Source organism: Schistocerca gregaria, chromosome X (assembly GCF_023897955.1).
Source record: "Schistocerca gregaria isolate iqSchGreg1 chromosome X, iqSchGreg1.2, whole genome shotgun sequence".
In the NCBI taxonomy this organism is placed as follows: Eukaryota; Metazoa; Arthropoda; class Insecta; order Orthoptera; family Acrididae; genus Schistocerca; species Schistocerca gregaria.
This window is the reverse complement of record NC_064931.1, coordinates 805,141,066-805,163,059: the sequence shown is the minus strand read 5'-3', so window position 1 is coordinate 805,163,059 and position 21,994 is coordinate 805,141,066. Positions and strand designations below refer to the sequence as shown.

The following is a 21,994-nucleotide window of genomic DNA, read 5'->3' as shown; positions in this document are numbered from 1 at the left end:
AAAATGTACAGAATACACAGATCTAAAGATACTTATTGGTTAAAGAAATACATCATGTTAAATACTGACATGAACAAAAATGTTCAGCATCTTCTTTTATATGTATATATATAGAAATACCATAGAAACTACTATAAAAATGTAAGCACCAGATAAGGTATATCATTATCGTCTGATTGTAATAAGGGTCAACCACTATTACACCAAATTTAAAACTGCAACAATCTGTGATAAAAATATGTTAAAAATACACTTAGATGGGGCATTTGTGGTGTATGAATAACTTATTTACATAATAATGACTGAAAATTTAATTCAGCACATAGAACATGAATTTCACTACAATGTTACCAACCCAAAAACTGGGAGAAGAGTTGTGTTACATGGCCACATATTCCTATCAATACACCACAAAGGCCATAGTCATTTACAAAGAAGCAAAAAATATGGTTGAACTATTTGCTGCAACTGATTGTACAGAAGTTAACAGTTCTTTTAAGATTAATATTCATACAATCTGCATTCTGAAGAAGAAAAGAAAATGCATACAATAGTGATAGACACAGAGAGAATAGAGACTCAAAGTTTGAGGAAATAAATTACAAGTAATAAAATACATATAAAGACAATAGACTAAATTTGACAGTTCAGCCACTTTTCACTCATATGTAGTATTAATCCTTGCTATAAAACTGACATCAAGTGCAAACAATGGTATAGGTTGCTTACATACAGGCATAATGATGTCAAAATCCAAGATGGCGTGTGGTGCACCTGTTAATAACTAAGTGTGTTCTTCCAGTAATCGTACGGTTTGCATCTGACTATATCTAAGCATGTCCAAACATCCACCATTACAGATATTGTGTAACAGTACAATCTCTCATTACTTTGAAAATACTCTGGTGTACATCAACCAATATCTGCATCCTAAAACTTCGCGATCATGGTTTAAACATGCAACAAGAACATAATGCTGTATATTTACGTCAGTCTATTTGTCACTCTGCTAGACATTACGTAGGAGAGCCTAATCAGTCACACTGCCTCTACATAACACGTCAAACCGTCAGGAAGACAATAACACAGTACATTAAATTGGTGGGCAGAATAAAAAGAGAAGAATATATACTTGTCGTAACCAGTTCAGAAATATAGATCGCTCTGTAAAGATATAATAGTGTAGCCACTTTCAATGCCAATACCAATGTTATGCACTCCTTGTCTACAACTGAGCAGCGCCAAAATCATAGGACCACAGCTTGTCAGATACAAATAACTTTCAAACAGCCTCTTCTGGCTCAACTGACATAAACTCACAATAACAGGCACTTCATACGTAAAACTGTACAGCGCCATGACAGACTGACTGCTTCTTACAACTGTCTCTCCTTCTTCACTTCAATTTCTGCATGCTCATGTGGTACAACCATGCCATAGCTGTACAATGGCCGAGATCCCACTCTAAAGACCAGAAGTAAAACTTAAATACTACCCATATGGCAGAGATATATATCAAAATCGATCGACATGCATCGTGAAATAAAGTCAAAGATCTTTCTGTAATTGATCCGAAAAATACATGATCCAAATGAAGGGCAGCTGTATCAACAGACACCTTTCCGGTCGTAAGCAACGCACCTAGCCCCTTATTAATGACATCATAATTAGTATGTGACAACCTACACTTCTCGCCCTCCACTACCCAGTATCCCTCTCCCAATCCCGTCTCCAACCCTTTACATCACCCAATCACAGTGTAGTATTTTAGTGGACATTAAAATGAAACTTCCCGTTACAATGTATGATGACATATTTTTCTTAAAAAAGTAAAGTACTACCAAATCTGTTTTCAAACATTACTAAAAATATTTTGCATGTCAAATGCTGTTCTGTCTTGTCAACAAATTTCGTCTGACTTCCATACCTTTCACTGAAAACTATATAAAAGTCGCAATGGAATATGAAAACGAGTATAAAACAACTCTCCTTAAACAGTTAAAAACCATTGTTTGCTTACACACTGTAACTAACAAATCAGAAATACATAACTACTGAAGATCAGTTTAACATCAGCTACTTCAATTGTTAAATAAAAACAGATGTTGTTTTCTGTTGCCAATAGATGACAGCACTTGCATTTGTTGTTTGACTAATGTACTATGCCTTATGCAAAACATAATAGATTCTTAAATTAAATAGTTCCCACATCTAAATTGTTCTATAATGCTTGACAATTGAAAAGTTCTTTTCTCTCTGCCAGTGTCTGCAAAAATATGTCAGCAATACAAAAAAATGCAGAGATTATATCACATATGTTTTTCTCCAAACACGCACGCGCACACACACACACACACACACACACACACACATATTCGTCAAAATAGCTTCCTAAAACATGATTGTGAACTCTAGAATTAAGTGTGTACCCCAATGCCACTTTCATGCCTAAATGGTTACAAACAGAATGCTAAAGATACAATTGACATTTCATGACAGGCTTAAATAAGACAATTTAGCAAATCTAAGCTGACCAAGCTTATAGCTGCAGAAAACACATGTTCACTAAAATACTATAGTTACCATTCAAGCCAACAAACAGACAGTCTGAAATACTGAGAGCTTGAAAGAGTGTAATAAATTCCATACTTCAGCCCTACACTTGGTGCAAAGTTCAATGTACCATCAAATAAAATATTACCTATGACGAATCGTTCTATGTTGCTTGTCAAGTGTTGCAATGGCGTCTTCGTATCTAAAATGTGTAAAGGGTGTTGGCATTTTAATCTGAGCTTGTGTTATCTGTGGTTCATAGACTGAAATTTCATTGCCTGTCACCATCGATTTTTCAATACGGATTCATTACGTTCTTGGTGATTAGTCTTATGTCTGATTTGATATCGTAAAACACCATTATCTGCCCTGTATCGATTTATTCATCTCAAAGGGACCTCCAGCACTTCACAATCTCAACTTTTTGACGTAATATTATGTCTGTCTGTACTACAATTTTTGTCTTGGAAATAATTATGTGCTATATACAACAAATTTATTACCATCTTGTCCCTTCTAGTCGCTATTTTCTCGATATCATTTCCTATTCATGTTCTGTGGAGATCGTCCCCATCATGTATCTAATCAGTTTTTTTTTCTTTCAGAATCTTTTAATAACACCACATCTCAGATGTAGTGATTCTCTTATATTCTAGTTCTTGCACAGTCTGTAATTCACTTCTACACAATACTGAGTTCCACATCCATATTCTCAGAAATATCTTTCTTAAGTTATAACCTATGTTTGATATCAGTAGACTTTAGTCAGCTTCCATCATCCTCCATACTATGTCTATTGTCCTTTATCTTGCTGCTACTTTTTCCTCCATTTCGATGTTACATTTGGCACTCATCTCATTTCTGCTGCACTTCATTACCTTTTTTCTCTCTTTAGTATACTGTCAATCTGTGCTCTACACTCAGTAGACTTTTCTTTCCACTTAATAAACAGGGGAGGAGAATACTGTTTAACATCCCATTGACAATGACGTCTTCAGAGGTGGCACTTAAGATGTCCTGCAACTCTTTATCATTTTCAAAGTGTTATTCAGTATTTCAACAGATGTTGTGATAGACATCCATTCGATGTGAATTTAAATTCCACTTATGAAACTTTCTTGGTTTTCCTCCACAGCTTCTTCAGTAGAGCCTATACAGATTAAAGTGTGCAGGAGATACTCTACATTCCTGCCTTAAAAACTTTCTTAATCATTGAACTACTCTCTTGGTTTCTATATTTATTGGTTGACCATGGTTCTTGCACACATTATATATCACCTTTCTTTCTCAGTTTCCATTTTACTGGGGAGTACAGACATTTGAAGAAATTTATGGTCTGAATGTGTCTTATTTGTTCTTAAGTCTTGCTTGACTATCAGGTACAGTGTCATACCTGCCCCTCAGGTGCCATTAACTTGCACAACCTAAACCAATATTCAATTAACAACTCTTCAGTTTTCGTTTGTTGTTGCAGTTTTCTGCATATTATTATGGACAACAACCATTTAGCTGATTCTGCGCTAATTCTCATATTTACTAGCCCTTGTTTCTTTCAGAATTGTGTGACCAATATATTTCTGAAAGTGCCACAGTATACCTAAAATCTCATACATTCTACACAACAGCATAAATAATCGTTTGGTTGCCATTTTGCCCAATAATTTTACAAATTCTGCACAACTGTTAGCTTTCCTTTTTGCCTTTTTCGATCCCAAGTCTTCCAAATCTCCGCTTTCAAATTGTGACTCTAATGATTCATCCCATTGTTCCCAAAATAGACTTTCATTTCATTTTTTATCATATGTTGTATTATGAGACGCCCTCAATGTTCTATTTCCGCCTATCCTCTCACTCATCTGTGGTTAACAGTGGACTCCTCTGTGTTTAACAATGGATTCTAATTTGTTTTTGTATACAACGAACCAGTTCTTTCGACGATCATTTCTCTTTAGTTTTTTTCAAGCATTTAATGCCGCTATTTCACTTGAGATTTGTTATACTCCTTTGATTTCCTTAACATTTCTTGTATTTTTTCTCTTGTCGATTATTTGAAGTATGTCTTCTGTTACCTGTTGTTTGCTCACATTTTACTTTCTTATAACTATATTAGACTGTATAACTTCTGTGATTAGTCTTCTTCACGATGTCAATTCTGCAAGTGATCTACTTACTATGGAACTAAGTATTATAGTGCCTACAACCTTTGAAAATTTTGAAGAGGCATTGTTATTTCTCACTGGTTCAGTATTCCACTGCCTTGTATGTTGTCTCATCCTGATGATTCTCTTGCAGTTCTACTTACTCTACTTACTTAATGAGGGTGAGAGCCTGTATCTGCTGCTGAATATGTATTACAATACAATATCAGATTTCATAACCTCTGTCTAACTATGATGTAATTCAGCTGATATTTAAATGTTTCTTCTTGACTCTTCCAAATATGCTTATTCATTGTGTAATTTTCACCTTAGCAGACAATTATTGGAGACCTCAAGGTGGCTTTCCCTTTTCTCATTTGTACTACAAAACGGTTTTCGCTCAAAATTCTGCCTTCTGCTGCTTACTACACTAATGCATAGTCTCAAGATTATTGGATTTTCGTCTCCCTCCACATTCTGAATTACCTGTTCAGTTCCCTTATGCTATCTGTGTCTTGCTGCACCTCCACGTATACTTGATACATACCGTTTATGTGCGATTTGGTTCCAATTTTGCTGAGAATAGCAGTGTCACTGACCATTTTCACAGAGACTGTTTCCATGCCCTACTTTCCTACTCTTGATGAACTGTACTCTTATAATACTATTTCTTGATACTGATGATTTTGCATTATATCAGTCTGTCTAAATATCTCTATATTTTCTCTATTTCACTTTAATAACCGACACTACATCTGGTTTCTGCTTTTGCATTTCCCTTTTCATATACTCTAGGTACTGGCACTCCTTGCTTGCTACACTTTCATTCTATTATCAATTATTATCCTTTCTGTAAGTAATTCTTGATCAAACTTTGTCATACTCTGGGCAATCATTACTGTCTTAAGTTCTACAACATCTTAGTCTTACCTTCATGCATATTAGTGATTGCATACTAATTACCAGTTTCCAGATTTATTGGTTGTATAAATTACTAACAGCATCTCAAAATATTCTAATTTAAAAAAAAATTTCCATCCTGTTACTCGTACCGCTGCCTCTTAAAATTTCCTATTACACTCTGTGCAAAATATGTAATTTTTTTAGAAATGACACCAGTGAAATAATATTCATTGTAAATGGATTTGGCACTTTCATTCTCTTTGATTTCACAACTGTAACCAATTTACATTAGACTCAAAATTGATATGGAAAATATTCATCAAAAGTGAAATAATAAACGAATGATTAGCAGTTTTTAGTACACAGAAATTCTTACAATATTTGTTAATCATGTTTATGGCAAATATGTTATTGAAATGTTGAATAATCGGGTCTATTGCCGGATGTTTGTGTCGCTCTGGCAGAATATTTCGGCCATGTAGCTCGTTGCCATCTTCAGGTGCTACCTGAGACTGCCATGTTGGAGGATCTTGTGTAGCTCAGCTCGGCGTGGAGTCCGGCTCTGGAGCTTATCAGGGCTCAACGAAATGAACCAACAATCTCCTCAAGAAGTAGTAACACTGCAGGAGTAGCGCCAGGTGGGTGCGGACTGCGAACGCAACTTCCGACGCAGGACGGGCCTCTGACAGCCGCCACGACCGCAGATGATGGACGAGCCGAGCACGGACGACCGTCAGAGCACCAGGGAAGTGCCAACGCCTCAGGATCAGCGCCAGGCGGACGCGGACCGCGAATGGAGCGCCCAACAAAGGACAGGCCTCAGAGAGCTGCCACAACTGCAGATGGTGGACTAGGCGGGCGCGGACGTCCATCGGAGCACCAGGGAAGTTCCAACACCTCAGGAGCAGCGCCAAGCGGGCGCGAACCACGAACGGAACGCCACATGCGGGTCCGGCCCCAGACAACTGCCACGACCACAGATGGTGGTCGAGCCGGGCGCGGACGTCCGTGGGACCACCAGGGAGGGGTAAAAACCTCAGCAGCAGCACCCGGCGGGCGGGGACCGCGAACAGAACGCCCGACGCAGGACAGGCCTCAGAGAGCTGCCACAGATGGCGCCCAAGTCGGGCGCGGATGTCCGAGGGAACACCGGAGAAGAGACAACACATTACAAGCAGCGCCAGCCGGGCGCTGACAGCAAAGAGAGCACCCAGCGCCCACTGGGCATAAATACTGGACAAGATCCTCCAACATGACAGTCTCAGGTTGCACCTGAAGATGGCAACGAGTTACGTGGCCGAAATATGTTGCCACAGCGACACCAACATCCGGCAGTAGACCCGATTATTCAACATGTCAAGATCTCGCCGGGAAAGCCTGAAGAGTTACATGTTTTTGAAAGCTCACAGGCTTCAGGTTGCCCTGGATTGTTATTCCCAAGGAACTTTGTCCATTATTTCCTTTCTTGCAATGTCATTTCCTACTGATAATTTCATACCAAATTCTATTTGTTTCCTAGTGTTAAATTCCATTACTGTAGTCTTTGAATCACTTACTTTTAAATGGTTTTCATTGAAATACTGGAGTATTTCAATTGTTACACCGATGCACAGCACTTCCATACTATCATAGGTTTTGTGTCTGCACACTATTGATGTACTGCCTACATACAACATTTTTTGTAGAGTTAGGAGTACAGTATCATCTATCATTAATATGAATCAAGAAAATGAAGAGTCTTAAGACACATCCTTGAGGCACTCCATATTTGATATCAGTAATTTTGAATTTGAAAGATCCAGTGTTTATTTGGAGCAATACAAATTGTTTTAGATTATTCATATACGATTTTACTAACTCTTTACCAGTTCCTCTAATACCCAGACAGACAGCTTGTCAAGTAACATAGTGATGTTAACACAATCAGAAGCTTGTTCTAGATCAAGGAACAGTACAGTAACATATTCCTCATTTTCCATGGCAGTTATTATTTCGTCAGTTAATTGTGCTGTACCTGTACGAATATCAAGAGCATAGCTGGGAAACCAGTCCTAATCAGAGAAGAGGGAGCTGAAAGGTGAAGGAGTGCATAGAGAGTCTATACAAGGGAAATGAACTTGAGGACAGTATTATAGCAATGAAAGAGGACATAGATGAAGATGAGATCAGAGATATGATACTGTGAGAAGAATTTAACAGATGCCCAAAAGACCTAGGTTGAAACAATGCTCTGGGAGCAGACGACATTCGATTACAACTTCTGATACCCTTGGGAGAGATAGCCATGGCAAAATTCTTCCATTTGGTGAGCAAGATGTATGAGAAAGGCGAAATACCTTCAGCTTTCAAAAAGAATGTATTAATTCCAGTTCCAAAAAAGCACATTGTAATAGGCGTGAATATTACTGTTTGCAAAATACTAAGACGAATTCTTTACAGAAGAATGGAGAAACTGGTTTAAGCCGACCTCTAGGAGATCGATTTGGATTTTGGAGAAATATAGGGTCACACAAGGCAATACTGACCCTACAATTTATCATAGGTTAAAAAGGCAAACCTACGTTTATAGCATTTGTAGACTCAGAGAAACCTTTTTGCAATGTTGACTGACATACTCTCTTTGAATTTATAAGTGTAGGGTGTGTAAAATACAGGGAGCGAAATGCTATTTACAACCTGTACAGAAACCAGTTGTAAGAGTCGAGGCCATGAAAGGGAAGCAGTGCTTGCGAAGGGACTAAGACAGGGTTTTAGCCTATCTCCGATGTTATTCAATATGTAGACTGATCAAACAATACAAGAAACAAAAGAAAAATGTGCAATAGGAATTAAAGTCCAGGGAAAAGAAATAAAAACTTTGAGGTTTGCCGATGACATTGTAATTCCCTCAGAGACAGCAAAGGACCTGGAAATCAGTGGAGCAGAATGGACAGAGTCTCGAAAGGAGGATATAAGATGAACAACACCAAATGCAGAAGAAGGACAATGAGGTATAATTGAAAGTGAGGTTATTCTGAGGGAATTAGACAGAGGGAAGGCGAAGACCGCACATGCTTGAGTACTGAGCTAGAGAAGATAAGTAGTTAATTCTGTAATAATTGTCAGTTAAGTTAATATTAGACCATAGGGAAGTTAAACAGCGTCTGTTTCGTAATATCTGTTGAAGGTTTCATTTGCTTCAACGTATTTATCAGAAAAAAAGCTATCTTAAGGACCAGCTTCCGCATGCTCTGTACATAGGTTTTCATACAAATTTAAGACGTTTGCGTTAACATAAATGAAGAATTTAGGTTGGTTTCGTTACATACAAGTAGTGCCATATCTACTCAGGGAATTACAGGTTTTAAGTTGTACCTTTTATTTCTTTTCAAAAGTTCGTATTTCTTATACACGATCTTAGGCCTAATTTTTCGGATATACAAGCTCTGCGTTTTAACGTTATTTCAAGTGTATGAAGTTACTGTACCGAAAGTAAACATAAATTAGTGCTCCATGTAACTTTATTGACTCTTGTGTTCTGTAGTTAAGAGGATATTACTTTTTTCGTCTAAATAAATTTTGTAAAAGACTGTAAACAACCATAAGCGAGAAGTGTTTGAGCTGGCATAGAAAAGTTAGTTCTGGGGCATTATGCAGCTGTTGTGACAGGTGCTTACATTGGGGGAACATAGTGACATGGAAATTGGGGAAGTAAATGGGTCTCTTCAATGGTATTGTAAAGTATGTTCAAGTGCTATGTAAATAGCTGAACCGGTAGGGGAGATTAGAACCCTTAAGGCTGAACAGATGAGGTTAAGAGGGGAGAATGGTGAGGACAGGTGGAAAGTAGTAGCTAGGAAGAGGGTCCGCAGAGAGACAACAGTATCTGAAAGTTTCATCATTGGCACAAACAGTGGACTTGCCTTACTACCACAGTTAACTAAGGAAGAGGCTCAGGTAGATGGAAGTATAGTTCATATGTAACAAACTTTCACCACGAAACCAACTGTTTAAAAAAAAGTGGAAATTCGGAAGAAAGTTCTGTTGATAGGTAGGAGGCATGGAAGAGGAATGGGCCATATCTTACAGGAAAAATTAGGTACAGGTACCAGATCAAAAGATTTCAAGCCCAGCGCATGTCTTAGCCAAGTGATAGAGGATGCAGGATCATCATGCAATGGTTTTACAAACCATGATCATGTACTGATAGTGGGAGGAGCAGAAAACAGCATTGATAGGGGTCAGGACTACAATATGGTAAAAATAGCACCTTTAACGAACTGTACAAATATTGGCTTGCTTCCTGCTTTCATGTGGTATGATCAGCAAGAATTGAACAGCTCTGTCAGGAGGGTCAATATGGGGTTAGATCAGCGGCTTCAAGCGGATGATTTGTCAGTTATAGGTTTGCTTCCTGTTGAAGCTATTGGTAGGTGGGATTTCACAAGGAATGGCCTGCATCTCCATAGGAAAGAGAAGGGTAAACTGGCTGGAGGATAGCAAAATCTTTAAGGGGACACTCAAACTCCTCGTACTACCTCTTTTTTAGGGTAAGACCAGTATCCAATTATCCAACATTGAATGAAATTAAGCTTAACGAGAATCTCATACAGACAGGTAATAGAGGTGTTAAAATATCACAAAAGTCTCATAGAAGTGCAGTGAAAAATAATGTTAGTGTATTGCTTCAGAAATCAGTACTTCCGCATTCAATATGTGATCTACCCGCCTGATCTTCAGTATTCTTCTGTTGCACCATATTTCAAAAGCCTCTGTTCTCGTCTTGTCTAAATTGTTCATTGTCCATGTTTTACTTCCATACATGGTTACACTCCATACAAATACTGTGGATAACCAAACCTCAGCCACTGACACTTTGTGGTCTCTCAAAGGCTTTTTACCACGTGAATTATGAACTTCTTGTACATAAGCTTGAGGCTTGTGGTATGAGTGGGACAGTGCACAAATTGTTTGTTTAATTCATATTTTACTGGAAGAATGCACAATGTTTAAATTAAGAGCACAGATAATCTGCAAAAATTGGCAGAGTCCTCTTTTTGCTGATGATACAGAGACAGTAATCACACGCAACAAACAATAATTAGCTAAGGAAATTGTAAATAATGTTTTTTTTCAGAAAAGTGTTAAGTAGTTCTCTGCAAATGGACTGTCACTAAAGTTTGATAAAATACAGTATATACAGTTCTGTATAGTAAATGGCACAGCACCACTGATAAATTGCTAAATATTGACTTTGAGCAGAAGTCTGCTGATATGGCAGAATATTCCATATTTCTGGGTGCACACAATGATGGGAAATTGAATTGGAAGAAATGCATTGATGATCTGCTGAAATGTTTAGTTTCAGCTACATATGATATTAAGGTTATTGCAAATTTTGGTGATAAACATATCAGTAAATTAGCCTACTATGCCTATTTTCATGTGGCATCGTATTTTGGGGTGATTCATAGCTAAGCAAAAAAATATTCATTGCACAAAAGCGTGTAATCAGAATAATAGCTGGAGCCCACTTAAGATCATCTCAAAGACATTTATTTAAGGAACATGAGGTGTTCACAGTACCTTGGAAATACATATATTCACTTATAAAATTTTTTATTAATAACCCATCGCAATTCAAAAATAATAGGAAAGTGCATAGTTCTGACATTAGAAGAAAGGATGACCTTCACAATTCTGTGTTAAATCTGACTTAGGCTACCACAAAAGTTATTTGGTCATCTACCAAATAGCATTAAGAACCTGACAGATAGCTAGCCAGCATTTAAAAAGAAATTCAAAGAATTTCTGAATGACAACTTCTTCTACTCAGGAGATGAATTTGTAGATACAAAGTACGAACTTTTAAAAAAGGGAGAATTTTTAAATATGAAATAGGAAATAAACTGTATTGTGTATACAAAACTTATGTTAAGCTGACATGTCCCACATCATTATGAAATGTTGCACTTATGATCTATGAAAGCATTATTAATAAAATGTAATGTAATGTAAAGATCTGGAAAGGAGACATGTAAAGTAGAAGATAAGTTTTGCTATTTGAACAGCAAAATCACTGATGATGGCTGAAGTAGAAAGGATGTAAAATGTAGACTGGGAGTGGCAAAAAAATCATTTCTGAAGAACAGAAATTTGTTAACATCAACTGTAGATTTAAGTGTCAGGAAGTCTGTTCTGAAAGTATTTGTAAGGAGTGTAGCCATGTATGGAAGTGAAACATGGACAATGGACAATTTAGGCAAAACGAGAACAGAAGCTTTTGAAATATGGTGCTACAGAAGAATACTGAAGATCAGGTGGGTAGATCATATAATGAAAGCGGAAGTACTGAATAGAGCTGGGGAGCAAAGAAATTTATGGCACAACCTGATTAGAAGAAGGGATCAATTGGTAGGATATATTCTAAGAAATCAAGTCATCACCAATTAGTACTAGAAGGAAATGTGGAGGAGTAAAAGCGCAGAGAGAAACCAAGAGATGAATACAATTATGAGATTCAGTAGGATGTAGATAGCAATAGTTATTCAGAGATAAAGAGGCTTGTATAGATTAGAGTAGCATGGAGAGTTACATCAAGCCAACCTTTGGACTGAAGTTCACAACAACAACAACAAAAACAAATAAGTATTTAATATTTAATAGAAACAGTATTACCAAAACTCTTGAAAACTTCTTAAAGCAAATTACTTCAAATTTTTAGACAATACTCCAATTAAAATTCAAATGGAGATAGGCCATATGTTTGTAATATATATATATATATATATATATATATATATATATATATATATATATATATATATATATATATATATATATGTGTGTGTGTGTGTGTGTGTGTGTGTGTGTGTGTGTGTGTGTGTGTGTGTGTAATATATAAAGGGGAAGCATTTTTATCAAAAATCTCCAACGGTTCTGGTCAGATTTACTTAAAATTTTACACTATATTCCAAGGAACGTTCAGGCAGACACTAGGTCATACATACTTTTTATATATACAGTACTTAAATATATATGTAATTTACGAAAGTGAAAATAGATACTCAAGAAGTAGTTGACTAACTTACTTCAAATTTTTAGACATTACTCTAACAAACGTTTGGATGAATATAGGATATATACACATATCAAAAAAAGTTTTGTATCATCCCAGTTCCCAGAACTCCTCAAGATAGACATTAACTGTGAATATTGTATCACAGACACAGTCCCCTTGACTGTTCAGAGATGTCATTAAACACGGCCAGAGATGTAAACAACCATGCATTAGCAGCATCTATTAGACGGAGGGGTCCGACAGCCGATCAGTTCCAGTCATTCTACCGGGAAGGAGATACACAACTCGTGCTATCTGTAGTTCAACCATGCCTAGACATTCAATACCATGGTTCGATCGTATCCGCGTTGTTACTTTGTTCCAGTAAGGGCTCCCGACGAGGGAAGTCTCCAGATGTCTCGGAGTGAACCGAAGCAATGTTGTTCGGACATGGAGGAGATACACAGAGACAGAAACTGTCGATAACATGCCTGGATCAGGCCGCCCTAGAGCTACTACTGCAGTGGATGACCGCTACCTATGGATTATGACTCGGAGGAACCCTGACAGCAACGCCACCATATCGAATAATGATTTTCATGTAGCCACCGGATAATAATAATGAGCGTATGGCACTGGTGGCCCGGAGACCCCTCGCGGGGCGGTTCGGCCGCCGCTCCGCAACTTCTTTAACGCCACTACTGCGACTTGCGAGTGAATGAGGATGAAATGATGATGAAAGACACAGATCACCCAGTTATCTCGAGACAGAGAAAATCCCTGACCCCACCGGCAATCTAACCCGGGACCCTGTGCGCGGGAAGCGAGAACGCTACCGCAAGACCACGAGCCGCGGACAGCCACAGGATGTCGTGTTACGACGCAAACTGTGCACAATAGGCTGCATGATGCTCAGTTTCACTCCCGACGTCCATGACGAGGCCCATCTTTGCAGCCACGACTCCATGCAACGCGGTGCAGATGGGCCCAACAACATGCCGAATGGACCACTCAGGATTGGCACCACGTCCTCTTCACTGATGAGTGTCGCATATGCATTCAACCAGAAAATGGTCAGAGACGTGTTTGGAAGCAAACTGGTGAGGCTGAACGCCTTAGACATATTGTCCAGCGAGTACAGCGAGGTGGAGGTTCAGTGCTGTTTTGGGGTGGCATTATGTGGGGCTGACGTACGCCGCAGGTGGTCATTGAAGGCGCCGAACAGCCTAACGATACGTAAATGCCATCCTCCGACCGATAGTGCAACCATATCGGCAGCATATTGGCGAAGCATTAGTCTTCATGGACGATAATTCACGCCCGCATCGTGCACATCTTGTGAATGACTTCTTTCAGGATGACGACATCGCTCTACTAGAGTGGCCAGCATGTTCTCCAGACATGAGTCCTATCAAACATGCCTGGCATAGATTGAAAAGGGCTGTTTATGGACGACGTGATCCACCAACCACTGTGAGGGATCTGGGCCGAATCGCCGTTGAGGAGTGGGAGAATCTGGACCAACAGTAGCTTGATGGACTTTTGGATAGTATGTCACAACGAATACCGGCATGCATCAATGCAAGAGGACGTTCTACTGGGTATCAGAGGTACCAGTGCGTACAGCAATCTTCATGTCCACCTATGAAGGTCTCGCTGTATGGTGGTACAACATACAATGTGTGATTTCTATGAGAATAAAAATGGCGGAAATGATGTTTGTGTTGTTCTCTATTCCAATTCTCTGTACGAGTTCCGGAAGACTCGGAACGGAAGTGATGCTAAACTCTTTTTGATGTGTATACGTAAGTGAAATATTATTACCTAAAATCTCGAAAAGTTATTGACCAGTTTGCTTCAAATTTTAAATGATACTCTTTTAAACATTTAGACTACAGAATCTGAGTTAATAACAATAAACAAGACTCATAGATAGAGAGAGGGGGAAGAGTCGTGGACAGAAAGGGGTGCGGGGCGAGGAAATTGACATATGTGATGCAAAAGAGGAAAAGATATGATTTATTTGCTTTTAAGACCACCTCGCGAAGTCTGTGTCTTTCACTAAAACATCATTTTCCAGTTAACTACGTGGTTACAAAACCTGCTCTGACCTATCTGCCAACTGAGTGTCTACATACTCGCTAAAAGTCGCCTAGAAAACCGGAATTACGTAGCCCGAAATCCACGTCTGTGCACGTAAACATGTGCCTGTTATCTCTCAGTTTTCTACACTGCAAGAAACAACTCTCTTAATCACGAAGGATCATTTTCCGACTTCTGAAAAATCGTACCAAAACATCTCTGTCCCAGAGAGAACACGACCTCTACACACTGCGAGGGATACTGGCAAACTCCTTGATTTCAGGAGCTCCAAACCACTTCACGAAATTATGACATGTAGGCCTTCAGACAATCAGAATCAGGAGCAAATGTGGGCAGTTTAACTAGCTGTTTCCTGGTCACTTACAGTGCTTCTGAAAGTTTTCTTCCCGCTCACACATTCAGAATTTTCTCAACAATGAGAGTTGGAAAACACAGGCTGTCACAGGGATATTACGTGCCCTTGATGTCTGTCTCATCAACTGTCTTACTACTATTTAGCAGGATGAGGGAAAGGTCGACTCACACCTCGAGGCTGAAGAAAAAACCGCTTTTTCCTGCCACCGAAAATGGTCCTACTGAACAGAAGTAACATATAAGTGCGAAAAGGAAATGAAATTTTACAGTACATTCTAGTTAATCCTTCGCTATTTGTAAAGCAATCTGACTCTGATAATGCAAAGTTGATGCTATTTGCCTTTTTGGTATTAAGTGCTAATTTATTAGTATTCGTCCATATATGACTATCACTTATTGCTAAGTTTGCTTTTTTCTATAGCTGTAGCGAAGGTTTTGTTGTGGTTATTGTGTTACTGACATCTGCTAAAAATATTTTTGTGCCATAGCAGATAGGATCTCGGAAATCATTAATGTATTATCAAAACAGGATTAGCCCTAAAATATTTCCTTGTAGAACATATCTTTTTAGGTTTTTCGAATCAGTTAAGTATTTGTTAACCATTTTAAATATATTCTGAACATTTACTTTTTTAACAAATATTTGGACAAGCAGGATCTGAAGCATAAATTGACTACACCTTCTACTCCAACTGTATCCAATTAGTGGAAAAGGACGGCATGATGAGCTGTATCAAATGTCCATAAAATTCTACAGGGTATGTGTTCGCATTGTCAATAAGTAGGATTCCTCTGACATTTCGGTCATTGTGGCAAATGCCCTTCCTCAGGGTGTTTTGCTTACTGCTGAATGAGAAAAACCGTACTTCTTATAAAATAGAGGAAGAAGCTGTTCTGATAGGCTATCGACGATGAAGAGGAGAGGGTGTTAGCCGTCCTTCAGACGTGTTAGTTTTATTTCTTGTTATTGGTGAAATAGACGTCGTTGCCTGGCGTTTGGAATTGGTAAAAAACAGGCGACTGAGAAACGGGCGGCAAAAGTGCTGTTTACCTGCTGCCTAGTGCTGGCTGCTGAGGCGTGCCAATACTCCATGCATCTACGGCAGCTGTGGTCTCTCACGCGTTTGTGTGAGTTGCTATGAGAAATCTGTCATCCCCTATAGCTGTTACAAATGGCAACCAAGAAGAATTTTATGGACAATAACAACGGTCGTGGAAGATTATGTTTAAGTGTCTTCGGTGTGGCCGAGCGGTTCTAGGCGCTTCAGTCTGGAACCGCGCGACCGCTACGGTCGCAGGTTCTAGGGGACTGATGACCTCAGATGTTAAGTCCCGTAGTGCTCAGAGCCATTTCTCCCACACTGCCATTGTCTCCTTCGCTCTTTGTACCTGTATAACACAATCATTTTGTACTATCTTTCAGTATTTATTGATTGTCCGTCGCATTGCCGCTGCTACTGTCTTCCTTTTTTTCAACACAAAAAAGCACTGAGCGACGTGACGCAGTCGTAGCATAGTAGACTCCCATTTGGGAGGACGACAGTTCAAACCAGTGTCCGGCCATCCTGACTGGAGATGGTTTCTTCGAAAGGGCATAGCCGACTTCCTTCCCAACCTATCCGATGGGACCGATGACCTCGCTGTTTGGCCCCTTCCCCCACATCACCCAATCAACCATAAGAAAGCGCGAATATGTTTACATGCCAAAATTTTTGATGAAATATTTGTAAAGGTTCTGTGGAAGCTGGAAGGGGCAGCTAGTATCTCACTTTTCAGTCAGAGTCTGTTAAATAAGCAGGAGCATATTCCCATTTTTTGTGCTCCGATAGAAGCATTTTACCGCTGATTCCCTTCTTTTCCCTCCTGCAGTAGGGCATGTAATTCATATGAACAGAAATCTATTGATCAGTAAAATTTAGATGGCTTACTTACATGAAACTGAAATAATGCAAAACTAATTTTACACCCCAGACCGGATTTTCAGAGCACAAAATTTTGCATGTGCTTCAGTACTACGACATGGGGTTCCCAGGTAATAATGGAGACACCTCACAGCATATTTCTTCGTGCTATATGACTTTATAAAATACGGTTTCCCCTCACACCGGCCTTTACGTGCGTATTCCACGTCTACGAGTAGGGTAACTTTGAACCTTTCTATCTCGGAAACGGATAAAGATCGCGCGAAAATTTTCAATACTGCTCAAGATCGGGATCTTGGGAATATATCGTAAAAATTACGTTCACTTTCTGTGCACATCCGTCTCGGGATCCATGGCTAGGTTTGAGCACTCAAAAAACAAGTTTTTTGGGGTGTTTCTCGATAACGGGTAAAGATTTTTAGGAACGGGAAGATTGTTCTTCAAGATAAATGCCTACAGAATACATCGTTAAAATCTGAGCAATTTTGTGCGATAATTTATTATTTAGATTTGGTCTCATTCCGGATTTTACTTGTAAAATTAGGGTAACATTGAACCTCTGTATCATGGAGACGGATAAAGATATCAAGAAAATTTTCAAGGTAGTTCGAGACCGGAATCTTCTGGAATATATTGCAAAAATTTCAGCCATGTCCTGTGCATTGCCGTTTTGGAATCCGCGGCTGGCTTTTGGTCAGCTGGTGACGGTGAAAATATAACGAAAATTCCCTTTTTTGATGTTTTCCCTGGATCCGCGCATGAACTAATGGTAGCTTCATAAGTCCCATTAAGCCCACAGTAGACCACATCAGATTCAAAAATAACCAACCGATTTTCTCCATTTGCCTAAGCAAGAGGAAGCGTGTAAATTCATACTTTGACTCTATACTACATGATAATGACACTAAGACGATCCATTTGTTTGGTATGTAATTGGTCCTTAGCGCAAGGGCTATCTGTAACAGTTTGCCTCTACCTTTTTATCACCAATAATACCCTAGGTATGAGCCGTCGCATGCATACCGATGAAGTCTACAATTGCATTTTCTGTGTTTTAGATGTTCTGAATCCGTAATGGGGTACATTGAGAATGTGGAGCTTGTTTAAGAAACTTGTCAACCTTTCCTTCATGAAAGATTCAGAAATTTTTGACAATGATGACAGTAGCGAAAATAGTATACAGTTATCAATATTTTCAGGATCGCCTTTCTTGAAAAGTGGCAAGATTCTTAGAAATTCGAGATATCTAGGAAAAATTCGAGTTCCTAATGATTCACTGATTGTGTGTATGTTTATAAACAGCTGGACGTGTATAGTACAGGTATTGACGACGGCTCTGCATGACGCCAACCTATGAAGTGTTCGTGGCCCATTGCGCAGTTCCCTCTGTTCTTCGTAATACACGAGAGAAGTTGATCTTCTGAAAACCTGTAAGCTTTTTTTACATTTGTTCCGTCATCCATGACGCAACGACACTGTTTGACAGATCAGTATCAGTGTCAACGGCTGCATTTCGTCACCAATATTCTTGCCAGAAAGAGCTTCATGTTTAAATAGTTCAAATGGCTCTGAGCACTATGCGACTTAACTTCTGGGGTCATCAGTCGCCTAGAACTTAGAACTAATTAAACCTAACTAACCTAAGGACATCACACACATCCACGCCCGAGGCAGGAGTCGAACCTGCGATCGTAGCGGTCGCTCGGCTCCAGACTGTAGCGCCTAGAACCGCTCGGCCACTTCGGCCGGCCAAAGAGCTTCATGTCCTGGAAATGTTGTACTGGAAAGATTCCTATACTACAGTTCCCAATTATAAATGCAACGAAGAGTAAGGGCAACATAATGGTTCCGGGTGAACTTATTCATCCACCCACATGATGTTAATACTTTGGGAAAATATAATCGTACCTCTTACAGCATTTGTGGTAGTTCCTACACTCTGGTATTGACTGGGTACACCTAACATCTCACAGACAGCTCCTGAAAAAAATGCCATTACTTACTACAGCCTGCGTAATGTTTATCTGTTCTCTTAATTATTTCTTTCATTTCAGGTTATTTTAAGGAACATATATAAGTGAATAAAGGTTGTTTCTGTACAAATCAAAGAGTTTTACCTGATACATTCTTTAAAGAACGTGATCTTACCTTGTACTATTGCTGCTACTGTTGCTATCTACACTATCACAATTGTGCTTTGCCAAAGGCTTTACGCAGTGTCAGGCACTGATGAAATATATTTACAAGCGTTTGCAATACCTCAAGAACGCCCCACAAACCAATGACTTTATCACTGACATGGTCCATAGACTTCAAAATGTCGTGTCTCGAAAACTTAGGTGTATTTTGTCTCAATACACAAGCACTAATTTCTGTCATTCTCGCGATGGTATTCCTAGTTTCCGTAACTGTTTTTGTCTAACACATCGTTATGTTTCTGAGTGCTGACTTTCTAACAAAACAGTAGAAACTGCAGAAATACCACCTAGAGATACACCGATCAGACGAAGCATTACGTCATTGCCCACCGCAAGACTGAATGCCACCTTGTGGCGTTGTGCGCATACGACGCGGAAGGAAAATATATTAGCAGAGGAGAGACAATCTATCCATCGACAACATAAACCCACTGACATAAGTAACTTTGACAAAGGGCAGATTGTTATGGCCAGGGGCCTGGGAAGGAGCAACTCGGAAACGGCGAAGCTGGTCGGCTGCCCATGTGCTATTGTGGTGAACATCTATGAAGAGTGGATTCTGGACAGTGAAACCACGAGTACGCGTCACCGTGTGGCCGTCCACGCCTCACCATAGAAAGTAGAGGTTGGAAACTCGCCTGCTCTATAAAGCAGTATAGGTGGCAGAGCAAAAAGCTGATGCAGGTACACGTGTTTCGAAGAAAGCCGTTCAGAGCACATTGTTGAACATGGGGCTCTTCACCCGACAACCTCAAAGTGTTCCTACGTTGACCTAAAAACATTCTTATTTACGACTGTAGTGGTCACCGGATCATCGAGATTGGAAGGTGGATCAATGGAAACGTGTCACTTCATCGGATCAGTCAAGTTTCTTGCTACAATAGTTCGGTGGTCGTGTCTGGATAGACCTTGCCAGGTGAACTGGTGCTTGAAACATTCACCATGCCACAGGGATATGTCGGTGGGGCAGTATTATGCTATGGGAGACATTCACCTGCGCTTCCATAAGATTTGTGATAACAATCGAAGGCACCATGAAAGTTTTAGACTACATGGGCATTATTTCTGACAACGTTCATTCCTTCATGCCTGATGTCTACAGAGAAGTGCAACACGAACAGTCACAGTTTTTTTTAACCCATCATGGGAGAGTGTCACAGAGATGCTGAAGAAACTGAACTGTCAGACCCTTGAAAGAACTCGATTTAAATGATGAATCTAGAAATGTATTACAACCTACCCAGCCCAATATCCACATGGTGCTGCATGGGCGACAGTGCTCATGGCCTCAATGGTGCAGCGCAATTTTGCTTCGCTGTGGTGGTAATGGGTACTGGCTATGCCGCTATGAGGTCCGTGTGGAGCTCTACGGCCTGCATAAAGTAATAAGATGGCAGGCCCTAGTAGTCGCAATACAGCTTGAAAAATAAAAAAAATGCAGTCATTATCCGGATTGTGCAGCTTGACCCAGAATCGTTGCGTGCGTCCCGTCGGCTGCTGCCCTGCTGTCTGTCATGAGTCAGCCCTTCTGCTGGAGATTCTTTGAATTTCAGCCAGAGAGCGTTCAAGTCGAGCTGAAGTTAGAGAGCCTGTATACAGAGAGTGGCCATAGATGAAGTTGCCCGTGATTGGTTGATTAGCTTTGGCGCCATTTTACTGCCAAACGTCTCTCGCGCTTTCTATGTTCGCCGTGCTTTTGAGTTGAAGTTCAGAGGACTTTTAGAAACGATTAAAAGGTATTTGAATTATTGAGAGACTTTTTATGCGTTGTGCATGCATTTTCGATTTAGTTGTATATCGTTTTTAGTACGTAATTAGCGTTTGCGTTCTTAAATACGAGTTGAAATAATGAAGCGTTTTGTGATGAAGTCGGTAGGCCTACATGTTTGAAGTAAACACGTTAGTAATTGTACAGTATTGTTTTTGACATCTGTAATTCGTTCTGCAGACGTTTGTAAACGATGCCAAGTTGTGCTGCATTTGGTTGTTCCAATAGAGGCATTATTTTGGTTTCCGTATTATCGCCTGACTGTTGACGCAGGCAAGTTGTAAGCAGGTTTTCCGCAGTTGTCGTGGTTTCTGAAACGTTATTCGTAGTAAATAATTGTAGGTGCTCTTGAAGACAGTTTTTAATAGGCCTACTTACTGTGGGGTAGAAGCGATATGGTAGTTTTCTTGTTATATTTGGTCCTTATTACAGTCGCCTACATTTAACATTACCTGATTTTTGTACTCTTTTTCGTTTGTTGTCTATGAGAGGTATTCAAAACATACAACTGCTTACGACTTGCATTCATCTGACGTAATACAGGTAGTTAAATCTTATGCACTTCCAATACAAAACAAATGCTATACACTATATTTTTTATTTACGTTCCTTTCATCAGAATATGTCTAGTAAACGAACTTTAAAGGAGATAAATGCAAGTAACGAATAATTTTTACAGACACTGTATCAAATTTTCCTGTGCCATTCAAAGTCCCGCCCGCAGTTTGGCAGAAAAATGGCCGCCGTATCGTCCGGTTGGCCACTCTCTCCCTATACAGCTGAAGTGTGCGAATTTGCTCAGCCAGCGGTAGCTGCTGTCCTATGGCTACACTAATACCAGTTTCAGAGCTCCCAGTTACAAAATATTATGCATTTGATCAGCCACATGCAACTTAGAACCCAAGTCTTCGCTGTTATTAGACATCACAGTAGTTTTAATAGCGAAAGGCAACTGACAGACCCACATTTGTCTTAATGTTGAGTCTGAAATTTCAGATTCAGTCAATAACGAACGT

The 21,994-nt window shown here is 39.5% G+C and overlaps 1 protein-coding gene across 1 annotated transcript in view; it reads left to right on the top strand.

The window, feature by feature from the left end:
• The window catches only part of LOC126298331 (dynein axonemal heavy chain 7-like), a 1,150,327-nt gene that overhangs the window by 400,483 nt on the left and 727,850 nt on the right, over window positions 1-21,994 (top strand). Inside the window, exons 24-25 of the mRNA XM_049989626.1 lie at window positions 417-422; window positions 13,376-13,389. Of these exons, the coding sequence (XP_049845583.1) occupies window positions 417-422; window positions 13,376-13,389 (20 nt within the window). The remainder of the gene's footprint in view (window positions 1-416; window positions 423-13,375; window positions 13,390-21,994) is intronic.